We start from the raw sequence: 18,453 nt of genomic DNA, 5'->3' as shown, positions 1-18,453 counted from the left end.
AGTTAGTTTACATTTAGGTGCTATATTGTGTATGTTTTTTTTTAAAAAAGAACACCTTACCTTTAAGCATAAAATTGCACTCAGCACAGTGAGATGCTTACACTATAAGCACAGAGAAGAGGTTGATGGAAAAAAGTAGGAAAATGTCTCAGATCACCCTTAGTCCAATGGAATGACAGGCAGAATCACTCCATAGGAATGCAATCCCTCAATAGTACTACCCGTGTTTCCCCGAAAATAAGACATCCTCCAAAAATAAGACCTAGCGCATGGAAAGATAAGACATCCCCTGAAAATAAGACCTAGCACAACTTTGGGAGAAAAAAATTAATATAAGACACTGTCTTGTTTTCAGGGAAATAGGGTAATAGTAATCTCTCATTTTGTGAAAGCAGAGTTAATATTATCATTAAATACATGTATGATCTAACTACTGCATATCAAGTAAAAAAAAAAAAAAAAAAAAGTCTGTAAGCCGAAAGCTAGAATGAATGCAACCAATACATATCAAGAATACTAAAAATTCATTTTATAACTTAAAAGGCACAGTAGAGAAAATTAATTTGGATTAATATTTCCAAAAAATGTTACCCATTGAAACATACTTTTGACTCTCAGAACAAAAGTTTGTAAACAGAAAGCCAATCAATATCTTGAGTTTGTGTCATTAAAAAGAGTTTTAAAAAACATACAGTTACTGGAGGCTAGAAGCAAGAGAAATAATCTAAGCATGTGATATGAAGGACCTGAAAGGCACCAGAAATTAAGAGGAAACCAGAGGATTGGGATCCTTCAAAGCTTAAAGTTGGATCAAGATGCAAGCTTACAAATTCGCATGATGAAAACCTGATTTGAGGCAAAGCATGTGTTTCCTGACAAATCCCAGATGCTGCAGGAGGCCCGGGTTTCAGGAGATGGCCTTCCTGAGGCAACAATGAAGTTAGGTGAACAGACACTTGGGTAGGAGGAGACAACTCGTTTCCACTGAGCCCTGACCACCAAGCAGGCACAGATCTGAGTAGCTAACACACCATTTCTCATTGAACTCAACCAAACCCTGGAAGTTGAGTATTAATAACATTATCTTTCCCATTTTGCATTGAGGTAAGCACACTGAAGTCCCTTTTCCCCAGGTAATACTGTGACAATGGAATGAACACCAGAAACTACTTCCAGTTACCATAACAAGCATACTCCTGTTATTAGTTTTATGGGCGGAAATGTGTGCTTCAGTGAAAAAAGATGTGCTTTTTAAATAAGCACTCCCAATTCCGACTTTATGTGGGCTTTGCACCTTTCTTTGCCTCTGAGCTGTTTTCTAATTTCGTAACTGTGGAAAGCTGACAACAATGAAAATAATTCTTGTCTCTAGACATGTACATAAATTCTGTGCAGTGGAGGTACAGTTGTCTTCCTAGGTCACCAGGAAAGAAGCCAGTTTTGTCCCCTTTTACACATTCTTTTCAATATGCTCGCTCTGTAAATGTTTCTGATCTTTGGATTGCCTTCTGAACTAATTGAACCATCTTACCAGTTCCCTCCTAATGATATATTAAATAATATCTTGAAAAAAAATATGTGTGTGTGTGTGTGTGTGTGTGTGTGTGTGTCAGGATCTTACCATTTTAAAGAATATCCTGTAACAGTATTTATTGAAGCAGATTATATTAGTTTATATTTAAATATCTTTACTTTTTTATACAAATGAAATATTTCAAATGGTCACTGCAGATATATAAAGAATGAAGAAATATCTAAATTAGAAATGGAAAGTTTTCTGCAATCCAAGCTCCTCATGAATAATTGCTACGGGCAGTTTGGTACATAATCAATTAGACATTTTTCTATGCATGCACTATGATATTTCTGTGTAAAATGTTTTCCTATTATTACTTTTTAACCAAAAAAAAAAAAAAAAAAAGCCATCTACTATGGTGTTCTGCAACTTGCTTTTTGTCCAACATGCTTTTTGTCTATATCAATCTTCCTTAGAGCAGCTTCACAACTGACCACAGCATAAATGTGTTTTCTTTACATTAATCCCTTACTAATAGAACTTCCATTTATTTCTCTATCACAAACAGTGATACAGTGACCATCTGTTACATCCATCTTGATGCACCTCCCCTTTTGATAAATTATGTACCTCCATAAGCTCTGTTAATATTGTCAAGCAAATAATTTATAATTCCTAAAATTGCTGCTTCAGGGTCTAGCAAATTTGCTCTTCTTTGGGGTACACTGGTTTCCTGACGCCTTGGGATCTGTGAGGGATGCTAATGCTAATGGAGAGCCCCCGCTAAATGTGATGTAATCGAGGCTAAGATGATAAACACAATAGCAATAGGCAAGCTGATTTCTAGTGAAAAAATAGAACATTTCAAAGCCCAAGCTAAGCTAGAAATTCTGTTTAATTATTTTGAAATAAGTACTATTAGTTAGGACATAATAAAAGAAGAGAAGTATAGTTTGGATTTATTATCATCGCTATAATATTTCAGTTCTGGGTGATTGCAGTGGTAGGAAATAACATTTTAATGGCAGGAAATAGCAGTGTGTGAAAATGAGTTTTGTTCCTAATCATTGTAATGAATGCATTGTGCTAAATATTGTATTCAACAAATATTAAATGAGCTAATATTTATACAGAACCCAGAACAATCTCTGACACCTGTAAGTTCCCTAATGTGTTGGCTTTTTCAAATAGGGTATATTGTAATGGTTAAGAGTGTGATTCTCTAGCAACACTTGGATTTGCATTTTGGCTTCATTGCCTTGGGCAAAAGTAAGGTGACCAGACGTCCCGCTTTTGGCAGGACAGTCCCGATTTTTAAGAATTTGTCCCGAGTCCTGCGGCGTTTTAAAAAAAGTCCCGATTTTTTGGAAAGATTGACTTTCTGTTCCTTGGATCTCTAATCCATAAAATAAAAGGGTAATAATAGTATATCTCCTTAAATTGTTGTGTAGGAATTTAATGAATAAATGTATATAAAGTGCTTTGAACTAATTATTATTGAGTCCTTACTATACTTATGCATTGGGGTAGTAAAGTTGGCAAGACAAAAATCCTTGTCCTCAAGTAGGTTACTACAGAATGGTTATAAAACAGATGAAAATAATAAGGGTTTACTATTTAATCACTCACAGGGTACAGTGAGAACATTTGAGATGGGCTCTAGTTTTGAAGAATACAGGTATACCTCGTTTTATTGCACAATGCTTTATTGGCCTCACAGGAGTTGTGCTTTTCACAAATCAAAGGCAAGACCTTCCACTAACAAAAACGATTACAACTCATTTGATTGCAGTATTCGCTTTATTACACTGGTATGGAACCAAACCCACAATGTCTTCAAGGTATGCCTGTTTACGCTTCCTGTGGCAGAAATAACCAAGCTAACACTTGAAGGATGGGGAGTGAAGAAGAACCTTAGATGGGCATGAGAAAGCCCATCTCTTTGAATACATAGGAGAACTGCAAACCGTTTGATAGGGCTCGGTCATAGAGTGGTATGTGGGGGAATAAGGAGACAAGATGCTAAATTGATGGCTTCTATGCAAAAGAATTTGGACTTCACCCTGAGGCCAGAGCGTGGATATTGAAAGTAATATACAAAAACATTGCATGATTGATTGGAGTACTAAAAATGACACATTTGATAAAAGGAGTACACGGTTTTTGTTTTATTCTGCTTTTCTCGGTTGGAAATGGGCAGGGAATACAACTGTCGATGGAGATGCTGGGTTCCTATCAACACAAGTTCTTCCGAAACCTTTTCCGCCTCGCCGCCAGACTCCTCCTCCCTCCCGCGCACTCACTTCAGCAGCAATAGCCCCGCCCTCAGGGGCGGGAACAGCGCACCTCCCTACAGCTTCTCGCGGTGTTTGGGACGGAGTGAGCCCGGCGACATTACCGGCCCCGCGAGACTTCAGCTCTCCGGCGATTGGTCCGATCCCACGGCCGGTGCGGGACTTCCTGTCCGGCTGCCGGGTTTGCACGTGCGGTGAGAGGCCTGAAGACGCCGCGGTGAGCCGGCCCTTGCGGCGTCCCGGACGCAGCGTGCCCCATCCCGCAGGACCCGGAGGTGTAGTCGCCGCTCATCGGCGTGACCCCCTGGCGACCGCAACATGGTGGGCGAGCTGGGGGGCGTGGCGCTCTGGGTTTGCGGAAGCGCGGCTGGGATCTTCGGTGCTGGTGGCCACTGCGGCCTGGGGCTGGGAGGGCTGGTCTGCTGGGCCGGGTCTGGGTCACCCTCACCAACCACCTGGGGCATCCTTTGCTGTTTACAGTGGGACTCCCATGGCCGAGCACCTTCCTGGAGAATGACAGTGGAGAATGGCCTTCCCTTTACCCCGAAGGGCCCCCCCAAAGCCTTTGACACACACAGCGCAGATGCACCACCCAGTGTTGCACGGGGTCAGGCGGGGAGGGGGTGTCCGCCCATCAGTTTGCTTTGGGGCAATGGTCGGCAAACTCATTAGTCCACAGAGCCAAATATCAACAGTACCACGATGGACATTTCTTTTGAGAGCCACATGTTTTAAATTTAAACTTCTAGCATCACTTCTTCAAAATAGGCTCGCCCAGGCCATGGTATTTTGTGGAAGAGCCACACTCAAGGGGCCAAAGAGCCGCATGTGGCTCACTGCTCTGGGGGAAGGAACTTGTGAGAGAGCCCAAGGTTGGTCCCAAAGCAAGGTGGCTTATTCAACTGGGATGGTACTTCCTTAGTTTAGAAAAATCAAGGTTGGGTAGTGGAATAAACTTGTAGGACGCAATGATGAATCTCCCTGAACTTCAGCTTTCCTGCCGTGTTTTCACATAGTAGTTGATGCAGGAAGTGTGCACCCCACTTGCAAATGCCTTCTTGTGGCAGGTTCATTGTCCTGGTTCAGCCTGTCGGGGACCTTCTCTGGGCACCCAGCCTAACGTCACTTGTCTGTAATTTTGCACAAGGCTGTCTTTTTTTTTATTTTTTAATTCATTGATTTTTTTACAGAGAGGGATAGAGAGCTAAGAACATCGATGAGAGAGAAGAGAAACATCGACCAGCTGCCTCCTGCACACCCCCCACCGGGGATGTGCCCGCAACCAATGCACATGCCCTTGATGGGAATCGAACCTGGGACCCTTCAGTCCACAAACCGAGGCTCTATCCACCGAGCCAAACCGGTTTCAGCACAACTCTGTCTTTTTATTCTCTTTACCCGAAATCATTTTTCTTGATGATTTGCTTGAGAGGAATAGGGGCTTGTCTGACCTTCCCACTGTGTATCCCCAGTGCCCATAACAAGGTCTGCCCACAGAGTAGGTGCCGACAACTGTGTATTGGAGGAAGGTAAGTACAGGTTTTTAGAGAACAGACTTGATGTTGCCTGCCCTAGAAGCGTAGGTTTCAAAAAACCTGTTGATCCTTCACGTAACTTATCGAAGATGTCTGCGCGGACTGTGATACAAGCCACAGGTGTTTTGGTTCTGTTTTAACGGCATGTCCTGATTCTGCCCTCCACAGCCTCACAGGAAGAAGAAGCCCTTCATAGAAAAGAAGAAAGCTGTGTCTTTCCACCTGGTCCATCGGAGCCAACGAGATCCTTTAGCAGCGGATGAGACCGCACCCCAGAGGGTTCTGCTGCCTGCACAGAAAGTAGGTGCTGCTCTTTAGCCAATGAGTTTGTAGGTGGACTGTCGGTGGTTTTCAATTATCGTAGCCAGCTGCTGTTTTCAGATAACTGATCTTCAGGGAAAGCAAAATCTGTGACTTAATTTTCAGTGAATGTGTGGATTTTCACTTCGTGCATATTCATTTTGATTGAGAGGATGGACCACCTTTATTTGGGATGTTTCAGTGAGTACATCCTGAGTAATGATAAATATATACGAAGCCATCAGCTATAATACTGTGTGATGTGATTTAGGGCACAATCAAGAGCTCAATTGCTGCTTACCCTAAAATCCTATCGTTTTATAACCACGAATGGCGCTTTGCTCTTGGTCACTCATCTCATGAAATGCAAAACTTTGAAACTCATAAATCAGCTTTAGAAAACACCAGGGAGCTTTTAAAAGGTTGATTTGCTAATTATCAACCAGACTTATTAAGCATGGGTAATGTGAAAGGAAGTGTTAGGGAACATTGGGCCTATTTAGCTTTTAAGTATGATAAAGCCCATTTGTCTTGTGTGTTGAAAGTTTCCTTGTATATAAATACAAGAAATTATACCTAACCTTTCAAGGCTCCTACTGGATGATAAAACAAATTGCCATGTGTGTGTATTTTTCTTGGCTTGGATAATTGCACAGAAATACCTACTGAAAGGAGGAATTGGTTCATTCCATTTTAATTTTATATGACACAATACCTTGGAGGCTCTGTGTTTCCTTAATTTGTTAAGAATTCATTATTCATTGTCTCATTCCTGTCAACCAAAGTGTCCATGTGCCATCTGCCTCCTGTTCTGAAAGCTGTGCTCATTGGAAGGTTCCTGTGCCTTAATTTTGGAAGAGGTAGTAGTTTCATTTTGTTTATTATTCTAGAAAAATGAAGAAGAGAGACGAGCGGAACAGAGGAAGTATGGAGTGTTCTTCGATGACGACTATGACTACCTGCAGCATCTGAAGGAACCATCTGGGCCCTCAGAGCTGATTCCCACGACTACAGTCAGTGTGCCCAATAGGAGAAATGAAAACGAAGAAAATTCAATAATTTCAGTAAGACTTTTCAACAATTTAAGTGTGAGAAAGAGTGTGTGGGGGTGAGTGAAAAAGAAAAAACAAAACAAAACAGTGTTATATCAATATAATTTTGGGCAAAAAATGGGGCAGGCCATTTTCTCATTGAAAGTGGTATGTGTACACATGTACAATCAGGCGAGAGTAGATGGCCTGTTCTTTGGTAATGACCATACTTAACAACTAGCTTGCAAAATTCCTGAAAATTTGTGAGCCAGTAAGAGCAGGCTCCCGCACAATGCTGAGTGGAGAATAATGGTTAAAGGGCATGGCTCGTGGATTTGAAACGAGACTCGGCCACTTTCAGGTTTCACTGGTCAGGTTACCTGATCTCTCTGTACCTCAGTGTGCTCATCTGTGTAAGTATAGTACCTACTGCATAGAGTTGTCGCAAAGATGAAATGAATCTGTATATGGCAGCACAGCACCTGAAACAATAATCCACTCAATTTGTTATAAACTTAATACCTCAATACGTTGTTGACAAAATTACTCTGCTCATGCTGAGAGAATGAAATTTTATTGATGAGAAAAATACATTAATTTTGCGATCTACATGGAGACAGTCCATTTTGCTTCCTAGGCAGTAAATGGTAATCTACTAGAAACTGAAAGGGGGAAAATGACCTGAATCAACATGATTGAGGCAATGTATTATTAGCTGGATCAGAAAGCAGTGAGGATGTCATGCATTCTGGGATACATTTGCAGTAAGAGGCTTCACCTCAGGTATTAATTCTGATAACTAAACATCAGACTTAAGGTGAATGGTGAGAAGGATTCTGAGGCTGCTTCTAGACTTAGCAGGAATACAACTTACATAAGCAACAGTTAATATGGTTAATGATGGCGAGAAAAAAACACACCATGATCTATGTACACTAATAAAAGATAGCTAATTAGAACAGATGTCCGGACAACCATCCACATGTCCTTCCTGACAAAGCCAGGCCTGGGCAAAGCTGCCTGCCGGTAGTCCTGGGCAGCGCCTATGGCTGGCTGCAGTCTGGGAGTCGGAGAAGCAGCCCACCCCATGGTCCCAGGCCGCAGCCAGCCTGAGAAGCTGCCTACCCTGTGGTCCTGGGCAGAGCCACCTGCCCACCGTCCCCTGCAGCCACAAGCGGCCTGGTCAAAGCTGACCCAGGTCCTGGGTGCCTTTGGCTGGCCAGAGAGAGAGAATCCCAGGTCCTGGGTGTAGGGCTGAGACAGAGGTAGTTAAGGGCAATCAAGACAGCAGGGGAGCAGTTAGGGGCAATCAGGCTGGCAGGCAGAAGCAGTTAGGGGCAGTCAGTTAGGGGCAATCAGGCAGGCAAGCAGTTAGGAGCCAGCAGTCCCAAATTGTGAGAGGAATGTCTGAGGTTGGAGAGGGTGCAGGCTGGGCTGAGGGACATACCACCCGTGCAAGAATTTCATGCACCAGACCACTAATATTTATATGAAACTAGAGGCCTGGCACACGAAATCCATGCGAGGGTGTGGTCCCTAGACCTGGCCTGCGATCAGAGCCATCTTACTCTGCTGCCATCTCCCAGTTCCCCATTCATCCAAGCCTGCTGGCCAAGGCAGGGAAAAATAGAGAGGACTAAGAGGTCGGCCGCTCCTACCCCTGTCACAGGTCACCCTCTGTGTGTGGGGCGACTGGTCAGGCAGGGGCCTTAGCCTGGTGCCACCTTCATCCCCTGCCACCCACCCTAGGTTCCCTGTTTGCTAGTGGGGGATGGGAGCCTGCTGGCCGAGAGGTGGGTTGAAAGGTCATTCTGGTCATTCTGCCATTAGTGTCAATTTGCATATTACCCTTTTATTATATAGGATTGGTGCTGCCAATTTAAGTTCCTTTTTCTGCATCATGCACCCATCTCCCTAAGCAAAGTCTCTATCCCCATTTCCCATCCCCTTTGCCCATCTCCACCTAGTTAACCGCCTGCCTTTCCCTCTTACTGATATCACACTGTTGTCTGTGTCTTATGTTTTTTGGCTAATCCCTTCACCTTTCATTCATTCTCCCTCCCCCTGACATCTGTCAGTCTGTTACATGTACCGTGTTTCCCCGAAAATAAGACCTACTTACAGGTTTCCTTCTGAGTGAAATATAAGGCATCCCCCCGAAAATAAGGGCCCCCCCCCCCCCCAGGCTAAACATGAGAGATTTGGTCCACTGATTCTGAAAGAAATGGAGTCACAAGAAATTCACCAGGAAATTCAGGAATTGGATTGTTATGATGTTCCAGAAGATGATGACGTAATTGTCATTGAATAAATGAGTAAATTCTTGATACTGTAGGATTCACAGTTTGTCTGGTTTGTGTTGACAACTACTGTACTACTGTACCATATACAGGTAATAAGTTTCCTTTATATTCATTTAACAATAAATGTGTACCGTATTCTTCTTCATGAAAAAATAAGACATCCCCTGAAAATAAGACCTAGCGCATCTTTGGGAGCAAAAATTAATATAAGACTGTCTTATTTTCGGGGAAACAAGATGTCTATGCCTCAGTTTCTGTTTTGATTATCAGTTTATTTTATTCATTAGCTTCCCCATATAAGTGACATTATATGGTTTTGGTCTTTCTCTAACTGGCTTATTTCACTTTTAGCAGAATAAGGCCCTTAAATGGACACTTAAATGATGTTTATAAAGATGCATTATCTTTAAAGATAAAATTGCCATTGGCTTTCTGTAGCACAGTACAAATGTACATGAGTCCCATTGAGCTTTTTTAACCTTAAAGTAATTTGTAACAAGCCACCAAAATTAAATAAACCAGAAATCTTTAATAAACCCTCAAAAACAAAGGGCAGAAGGGCAGTACAAAAATTAGTACTTCTTGAGCAGCCCCTGATTTTCACTTGAAGGAAAGCAGGTGCTGCCATGGTAGGAAGCAGGGTGGGCAGAAATAGGTTTACAGTTCTGAGTACTCCAAAGAGTATATTTTTGTAGTAGTATTTATTATTGTATTATTTGTTATTTATCATTTTGAATCCTTATGATTTATCTTTTAGGTAATGTTGGTTGGTAATTTAACCTACTTTTGCCCACTCCTGTATTTAGGAACTACTACAATTAACAAAAAGAATTCCATTCCACTTTTTAATTACTCTCTAAACTCTAATTGTGTATAATCTTTGTTTCTCAATATTTAGAAGCATCTCTAAAGGTAAATTCACTAAAACAAGGTGATCCTCCCTTCTAAACCCTTACATTTCAAAGATTAATAATTACAAAGTATCTTTTACCACATATATATTTTACCACAATTTTATAAAATAATAATGTAATATACCAAAAAAATCATTATATTATACATTTTAAGTGGTTGAATTGTGTAGTATGTGAATTATATATAGTAAGTCTGTTTGTTAAAAAGAAAAGGACTCTCTAGCCCTCAACAGATAGATTAGTTGGTTAGAGCACGTCCTGATACACCAAGGTTGCAGGTTTGATCCACAGTCAGGGCACATGCAAGAAGCAACCAATGAATGCATAAATACATGAACAACAAATAGATGTTTCTTTCCCTTTCTCTCTCTGAAATCAGTAGAAAAACTAAAATAAATTAAAAAGAACTCTTTAGCAGAATACCAGGTATTTCCCCAAGTTTATGCCATAGAGAAACTCACTTTGGAAGCCATAATAGCTTGCTAGGTATGCACTACTATATGTGGCCTTTGCTCATGCTCTTCTGAGACTTTCAGTGGAGCATGCTGTCTGTGAGCCAGTCAAAATGTACATCTCAGCTTCATGCCTGCTGCTCAGCCGAGAACAGAGTGGGTGGTGAGGTACAAGGACTGATAACATGTGCTAGTGACCCTCACATTATTAACTGTTTGGTTGAAAAGGTGAAACTAAAGCATAAGGACTAGTCAGAAAATATGTGCCAGCACACATTGAGGTAGATTGTATGGTGTGTGAAGAGAGGAGAGTCCACAGCAGTCGGAAGTTCTAGGACAGTAATCAAGAAGGGTTTAATGGAGGTAGAAGGAACTGAGCTAGCCACTAATGGGTGTGTTCCATTGAAGAGAGGAAGGAAAATTCCAATCAGGAAGGGACACAAGGTAATATTGTGGATCCCAGAACCTCACTAAAACAGTCCTCAAGGCGTTGTGAGGATTAAATGGAATAGTATACTGGAGAAAGCTTTGTGAAGTATTGCAGGGAAGTTGCTTTGGATGGTGGAATATACATGTTTAAAATGTATAACTGGAGAGAATTCAGAATGTGATTGTGTTAGTTTTCTAGGACTGTTGTCACAGATTACCACGAGGTGGCTTCAGACAGTAGAAATTTATTCTCACAATTGTAGAGGCCAGAAGTCTGAAATCAAGCTTTCTGGGGGTTTCCTTCTTGGGGCTCAGAAAGAATCTGTTCCTTGACTATCTACTTGCTTCTAGTGGTTGCTGGCAATCCTTAGTGTTCCTTGGTTTGTTGATGCGTCACTCCAGCATTCTCCATCTTCACATGGCATTCTCCTCTGTGTGTCTTCCTGTGTTCACATGGCTTCTTGTAAGGACATACCAGTCATTGGACTAGGGCCCACCATGCTCTATTATCATCACCTCCTCTTAACAGATTACATTTGCAAGGATCCTGTTTCTATGTAAGGTCACATTCTGAGCTTCCAGGTGAACATGAATTTTGGGAGAACACTTTTCAACCCAGTAAATTAGTTCCAGAAGTATTGTTGAATAAACCTAACCATTGTGTAATTTCTTTTTTTTTCAAGACCCCTGGAATTAAGTTGCCTTCATCAGTGTTTGCATCAGAGTTTGAGGAAGATGTTGGATTGTTAAATAAAGCAGCTCCTGTTTCAGGTGTGTTTAATTTTTTTGCCCTTTAAATGGAGCCGTGTTTTATAAAAAAGAAACTTCATATAGTAATAATTCAGAGTTTTGTTCCTGATAAAGTGTTGAAAACATTGAGATGTGTCTGAATTCAGATGAGAGATCATTAGGAAGGGATGAATGTGATTAGCATTCTTTTTCTTTTTTTTAAAATAAATATATTTTTTTTTTTTTTTTTTTTTTTAACAGAGAGGAAGGGAAAGAGATGGAGAGTTAGAAACATCGATGAGAGAGAAACATTGGTCAGCTACCTCCTGTACACCCCCACCTGGGGATATCCCCTCTTTTCTTATATTGTAATCAAATCAAATTCTTAGTCTTGGAAGTTCCTATTTAGAGAGGAAAGTGGGAAGATTATTTTTCATGATCAGGTGGGGGACTACCTTGACCTAACCTCTTACAAAGGAAACTAATATTCAATTAGCCTTACATACATACAGTGTAATTTTGGAAATATTTCATGTTAGCTTTTAAAAGTTCTCTCAGGCCTTGACTGGGTGTGGCTTGGTTAGAGTGCTGTCCCGTACACCAAAAAAGGTTGCGGGTTTGATTCCTGGTCAGGGTACATACTTAGGTTTTGTGTTCAATCCCAGTTGGGGTGCATATGGGAGGCAACAGTTTGATATTTAGTTTTCTTTATCTCTCTCTCAAATCAATAAACATATCCTCTGGTGAGAATTTAAAACCAAACAAACAAAAACATGTCCTGAGGTGAGGATTAAAAGAAAAAAACATTTCCCCCGACAGTATGGAAGTATCATATATATATATATATATATATATATATATATATATATATATATATATGCCTAAAATGCAAATTGTCCTTTTGTGAATTTGGTCGCTCGCTATGATGTGCACTGACCAACCAGGAAAGGGAGGCCCCCACCAGCAGCCAGAAGGCCCAATTGGCCCTTATCGCTGAGCAAGCATAGGGACTCTTATCTGTGCACGAATTTTATGCACTGGGCCTTTGGTTTAAATAGAAGTCCCATTTATCCACCTGTTTCACATACACTGAAAAATTGTTTGTTGGGTTGTGTTTTTTTTTTGCAGTACCAACGTATTTTAGAACAAAAGTAGTATTTGTTTTCTTTAGTTAAATTGCTTTAATTTTTTTTCCAATGGTTAATATATTTTACTAGAGGCCTGATGCATGAAATTTGTGCATGTATAGGATACCTAGGCCTGGCCGGCAATCAGGGCTGATCGGGGCCTTCCTTCATTCTGTGCCCGTAGAGGTCAGCACATGTTATAGCGAGCAATCTGTCTCCAGGTGCACTCCTGTGGGGACAATTTGCATATTAGTTTTTTATATATAGAGACTAGAGGCCCAATGCATGAAATTCATGCCAGGGGTCTCAGCCCTCGCAACCCCGGCTTCGACCCGAAAGTCATTTGGCTGTCCGGTCTAATTAGCCTATTATGCTTTTATTATAAATGAAGATATAATTGACATATTACATTAGTTTGAAGTATACAACATAATTTGATATATATTGTGAAGTGATTATCACAATAAGACTACATGGTTGCCGAAACCAGTTTGGCTCAGTGGAAGGGTCCCAGGTTTGATTCCGGTCAAGGGCATGTACCTTGGTTGCAGGCACCTCCCCAGTGGGGGGTATGCAGAAAGCAGCTGATCGATGTTTCTAAGTCTCTATCTCCCTTCCTCTCTGTAAAAAAACCAATAAAACATTTTTTTTTAAAAGACTACATTCGTTAACATACGAAGTTACAAAATATTTTTGTGATGAGAACTATTTTTTTTTTTTTTTGCTTTAATTTTTTTTCCCCACGTACAGTTGACATGTATTATGATACTAGTTTCAAGTGTATAGCTCAGTGATTGGGCATTATATAACTTAGTGATCACCTTGAAAAATCTAGTACCCATCTGATACCATACATAAATATTACAGTATTATTTACTGTATTCCCTATGCTGTACTTAACTCCATGGCTATTCTGTAGCTACCAATTTGTACTTCTTAATCCCCTCACTTTTTCACACAGTCCCCCAACCCTTATTGAGTAAACTTGCCATATAGCATTCATTTTACAGGTTTTTGAGTTGCCACTGTTTGACAGAGTTAAACCAGAATAGCATAGTCCCAGACCACAGGGAATTTACCATGAATTGGGAAAGATAGACAATAAATAGGTAATTACCATTACAGTACAAATGGGTAGATCATGACGCAACAAACAAGTCTGGGGGAGTTTTCCTAGGGGAAAGCATGTCCAAGTTGATTTCTTAGGGCTAAGTTAAGCAGATGAAGGAGAGTGGATGGGAAAGAGAGGGTATTCCGTACAGACAACTGTGAGCAAAAGCAAGACAACGTGAATAGAGGAAACCACACACTTGGCATGCCTGGGTCAGGATTACTAGGAACTGAGGCTGGAGAACTAAGCAGGAGCCATGATGTGAGGGTGTTGGAATCCATGTCAGTTTACAGGTTTTGACTTGAAACTTCTCCATGAACTCTGTAGTGGTTTACCTAGCTGAAGAAACAGGTTAAGATCTCAGTGTGAAAAGACAAAGTCCAGTTTTTTCCTGCGGGTCAAAGCTTTGAATTTTGCTTACTAAGCAGTTTGATATTGTAGATCTATAATGGAAGGGTTTCCCCCTCACCTCCCTCTTTTTATTTTTATTTTTTATTTGCAGTCATGCATCTCTTTCCCTCACTAGACTAACTGACTTAGAATTCTTAATCATCCTTTTATACTTTGGCAAGTAATAGGTACTCAGATTATGTTAATTAAATGAAGGAATGATGCTTTCTTGGGAGTTATTATTTTTTATTTTTCTTCTAGGGCCTCGGCTGGATTTTGATCCTGACATTGTCGCAGCCCTTGATGATGATTTTGACTTCGATGATCCAGATAATCTGCTTGAAGATGATTTTATACTTCAGGCCAATAAGCCAACAGAAGAGGAAGAGGGAATGGATGTTCGGTATGTTTGGTTTGTTTCAATTGATATGCTTTAATAGGATAATAACCATAGAACTACAGCTGAAAGAGACCTTCAGGACTTGAGTCTTAGAATTCTGTTTTAGCAGACAATGTGAGATATAAGCCATCAGTAGGTGGGGCTAAAGTCCAAGTTGCCTGATTGCTAGCTCATTACTTTTACAATCATGCCAGACTGGACTGGTCAAGCAGCACAGCCCTTCTCCCTAAACAGTAATCCTCCCTGAAACACCCTCAGATTTTACTGTGTAAATGCATCGGGTTCTGTTGTTTATCAAGTTGTTTTGACAGTTAATTTATGACTCTGACTTTAGGAAATCAGAGGCGGAAGATGACAATGAGTGGGCAGATGTGGACAATGAGAAGGAAGAAGGCAGTGATGACAATGACTATGACTCTGCAGGCTCATTCTCAGATGAGGAAGTGTCTACCCTTGGGAAAACTCCGGGGGCTCTAGAAAATCACTTGTTTTGGGAAGAGGAAACGAAAAGTCGATTTACTGAGTATTCTATGACATCCTCAGTTATGAGGAGAAATGAACAGCTGACCCTACATGATGAAAGGTTTGAGAAGGTAAGGTCCCAGTTAAGGGTCTTTTAATACTAGTTCTTAGTAAATTTTATATGACATTGGAACCTAAAGCTAGAACTTTTAGTATGAGAAATACCACTAACTTTTATTGAAACAGACCATAAAACCACCCTAATTTTACTTCTGGAAGGAATGCAGATAGGTCAAAAGATGGCTTATCAAACCTCCTGATTTTGCTCTTAGACTGGTGACATTTTGATTCCAAACCTCTTCAGTCACAGTTCCTGAGATTAAGCATTGGACTAAGCAAAAAGGAAATGCCATTTCCCCCCATTTTTGTGTGTATGCTTTTGTTCACTGATACATCCCAAGGCTTAAAGTGGTATATGGCATATGGAGTTTAAACTTTGAACTGTTCAGTAAAGGATGGATGATTGGATGGATGGATGGATGGATGGATGGATGGCTTCCTATGACAAAGGTTCTAACTTTGCTGCATTTCATAAAGTAGTAGTTTCCTTCTTCTCTCAAAGAAATAAGCAAACTGTTAGCATGAATCACCTCATTTCAGGAGTTACATCACCCTGCTTACTCTTACAAAGTCTGGTAGTGTGAACAGTATTGAATAATACAGTAAACGTCATATGAAAAAAAGAAATGTACATTAGTTTGCATAATTAATGAATTTGAAAGTATCTGTAAAATATTCTGAGTAAAGATTTCTGCCTAGCATTTTGCTCTCCAAGCTCAATGGAGTAACTGTCTTCATTGTCATGTTAAATGGCAACTTACAGACAGTTTTAAAAGTGCTGGGTAGAATCTCTTCCACATCATATTGTTATGGTACTGAGTCCTGATAATATTTTCAATGTAGTTGTGATCCTGGTGGTGCTTATGTTGTGTAGGATAATCTTTTAAGTGCTGTATTCTTACTGAATACATTTATTTTTGTGGTATCTTCTCTCTTTATATTCAAGTTTTATGAGCAATATGATGATGATGAAATTGGAGCTCTGGATAATGCTGAATTGGAAGGTTCCATTCAAGTAGACAGCAGTCGCTTAGAGGAAGTTTTGAATGACTTCTATAAAGAGAAGGCAGAGAAGTATGGAGACCTTTCCTTGTTTACCTGCTTTTTTCATTTTCAAATAAAGTGATTGTGTGCGTGAATTGAAAATCACCTTGTCAGAATCCAAATTAAGAAGATGGTACATTTGGCTCCATTTTCATATTAAGAGTTCTGAAACCGAACATAACAGTGGATGGGAACATACTGAGAACCACATTCTCTGTCACTTGTCGAGAGTAGTGATCAATAACTGAGGGTGAGAGTGGGAAGTGTACAAGGTCACATTCCACTTAAGAACGAGAATGAGATGGTGCCTCTAGCCTCTTTGGCTAAAGAAGTATTTGACTTCGTGTATACATTCTTTATTTTCCTAAAATGCCAGGCGTCTGGGGAGTAGGTATTTATGGCTTAAAGAAAGACAAGAGTGTATCTTTCTCCAGCCAGATTAGTAGAACTTTCTGGCGAAATGTTTGGTGAATCAGCACCCACATTAAATGATTTCTCTGAGAAACTAATGAGGTGTTTACATCTACCAGAGAGGTCTAATGTTTGATGATCACTATCATGCAAATCCTGCAGCAGGCTAAGAGCTGCATACTTGGAGTGAATTATTTGAATCCTTTGGAGGGACAGATGGGCTAATGCTTTTTGAGGCTTTAAAAAAGATTGTTTTAGAAAAGCTCTTTTATGTGTAATGTGTTATATCCTTGCAAAGACACAGATAGGTTTTTCCTTCCTGTCAGCAGAATGAACAGCCGGAACCTCCTGGAAGCGAGAGGCAGAGAGATAAAGCTAATTGTGACAGGAAATGAGAAACAGGACACCTGAGTGTGTGGGTTTTTAAAAATTGCTATTGTTTCCATAGCTCTTTATGTGCAGGTTGAGTAACATATATTAACATGGGCGGTGGTCTTTTTTCTCTTCCTATCTTCATTTTTGAAAACCTAATAACCACAAGTTGTGTAAAACTGAGTACTCTCGAACCCTTCGAGGATCAAGACTTGCCCATGAATGAACCTGATGGGTCTGAAGAGGAGGAGGTTGTCACTGTCGTTCTTGAAGAAATCAAGGAGAAATGGGATTGTGAATCCATTTGTAGTAAGTATCTTAGTGTCCATTTTATGATTAAGTATTAAGTACATCAGCCTTTTGAAAAAGTGTATACTTTGTGAAAATAATGGGGGAAATAAATATTTGTAATAAAAAATATGAAAACATTTGTAAGAGAGACTCCAGTGTTAGTTTAAACTATGAAAACACTAAAGCTGGGAATATAGTAAGTACTCAATAATGTTTTGGTGAACTAAAAGTCTACTTATTAATATGTGACTTTTTTTTTTTTAAGGTACATACTCAAATTTATACAACCATCCACAGCTTATTAAGTATGAACCAAAAGTAAGTGCTAATGTCCTGAGCTGTTTAAAATATGCAATGCAGGAAAGGAAGTGTACTAATTATTTTCTCACATCAGCTTTATCTCTAGTGGCTCCCAACACCATTAGGAAAGTAACAGCAGTGTGTCGTAAGTGAACTATTTTTTAATAGGATTGGGAAATAACCCTAAGCCATTTTATCTTTATTTCAGCCCAAACAAATCCGAATATCTTCTAAGACAGGAATACCTCTCAATGTCTTACCTCAGAAAGGATTCACAGCAAAGCAAATTGAACGAATGCAGATGATTAATGACAGTGATCTGCCCAAGGTGTCAACCCAGCCACGCTCTAAAAATGAGAGCAAAGAAGATAAAAAAGCCAGAAAGCAAGCTATAAAGGAAGAGCGGAAGGTAAAGGACTTTGCTCAGACGTGAGATTTACAGAGAGCTGGTGGCAGGGAGGTCATGTGAGTTTTCTTTTGTAAAGTTAGTCTGAATCAGTTTGAAGATTTGAATAACATGAATGTATTCTTGTCCAGGAACGGAGAGTAGAGAAGAAAGCTAACAAATTAGCCTTCAAACTGGAGAAAAGAAGGCAGGAAAAGGAGCTGCTGAACCTGAAGAAGAATGTTGAGGGTCTAAAACTGTGAGGGGGGAACATTTGGGTGAGGCCCATTCCCCTTAGGGCTCCTTAATTGTGTTTAAGAAGAAATGAGGATCTTCAAAAAGACAGCACTGATCTGCCTTTTTTATTGGCAGGTATTGAAAAGAAAACAGCACAATATTTGTATTTACATCAGCAAGTTTGTAAATAATGTAATATTTTTAAATATAATATAATGAGCTTAGATTTGCTCTGAAATTGACTTCATGAATGTGAAGTGTTTAGATAAATTAAAGAAAATGTCTTAATAATTTAAATGG

General features: G+C 40.1%; 1 protein-coding gene across 1 annotated transcript; it reads left to right on the top strand.

Moving 5' to 3' along the window:
• The first annotated feature begins 3,957 nt into the window (after positions 1-3,957).
• LTV1 (LTV1 ribosome biogenesis factor) lies at positions 3,958-18,453 on the top strand. Its single transcript, XM_084889389.1, has 11 exons — positions 3,958-4,131; positions 5,514-5,645; positions 6,536-6,709; positions 11,458-11,545; positions 14,393-14,534; positions 14,866-15,124; positions 16,060-16,187; positions 17,110-17,249; positions 17,497-17,549; positions 17,740-17,940; positions 18,069-18,453. Exons 1-11 carry the CDS (start codon positions 4,129-4,131, stop codon positions 18,177-18,179), a joined length of 1,431 nt encoding a protein of 476 aa, XP_084745515.1. The 5' UTR covers positions 3,958-4,128; the 3' UTR covers positions 18,180-18,453.

The sequence above is a fragment of the Pipistrellus hanaki genome, assembly GCF_964339955.1.
Source record: "Pipistrellus hanaki genome assembly, chromosome: 7".
Classification (NCBI taxonomy): Eukaryota; Metazoa; Chordata; class Mammalia; order Chiroptera; family Vespertilionidae; genus Pipistrellus; species Pipistrellus hanaki.
The sequence above is the reverse complement of the archived record's forward strand: the minus strand, read 5'-3'. Positions and strand labels throughout refer to the sequence as shown.

Coding starts and splice junctions, on each gene's coding strand:
- LTV1 (XM_084889389.1), top strand. Junction 14,535..14,865: donor GAAGAGGGAATGGATGTTCG/GTATGTTTGGTT, acceptor CTCTGACTTTAG/GAAATCAGAGGCGGAAGATG. Junction 16,188..17,109: donor TATAAAGAGAAGGCAGAGAA/GTATGGAGACCT, acceptor AATAACCACAAG/TTGTGTAAAACTGAGTACTC.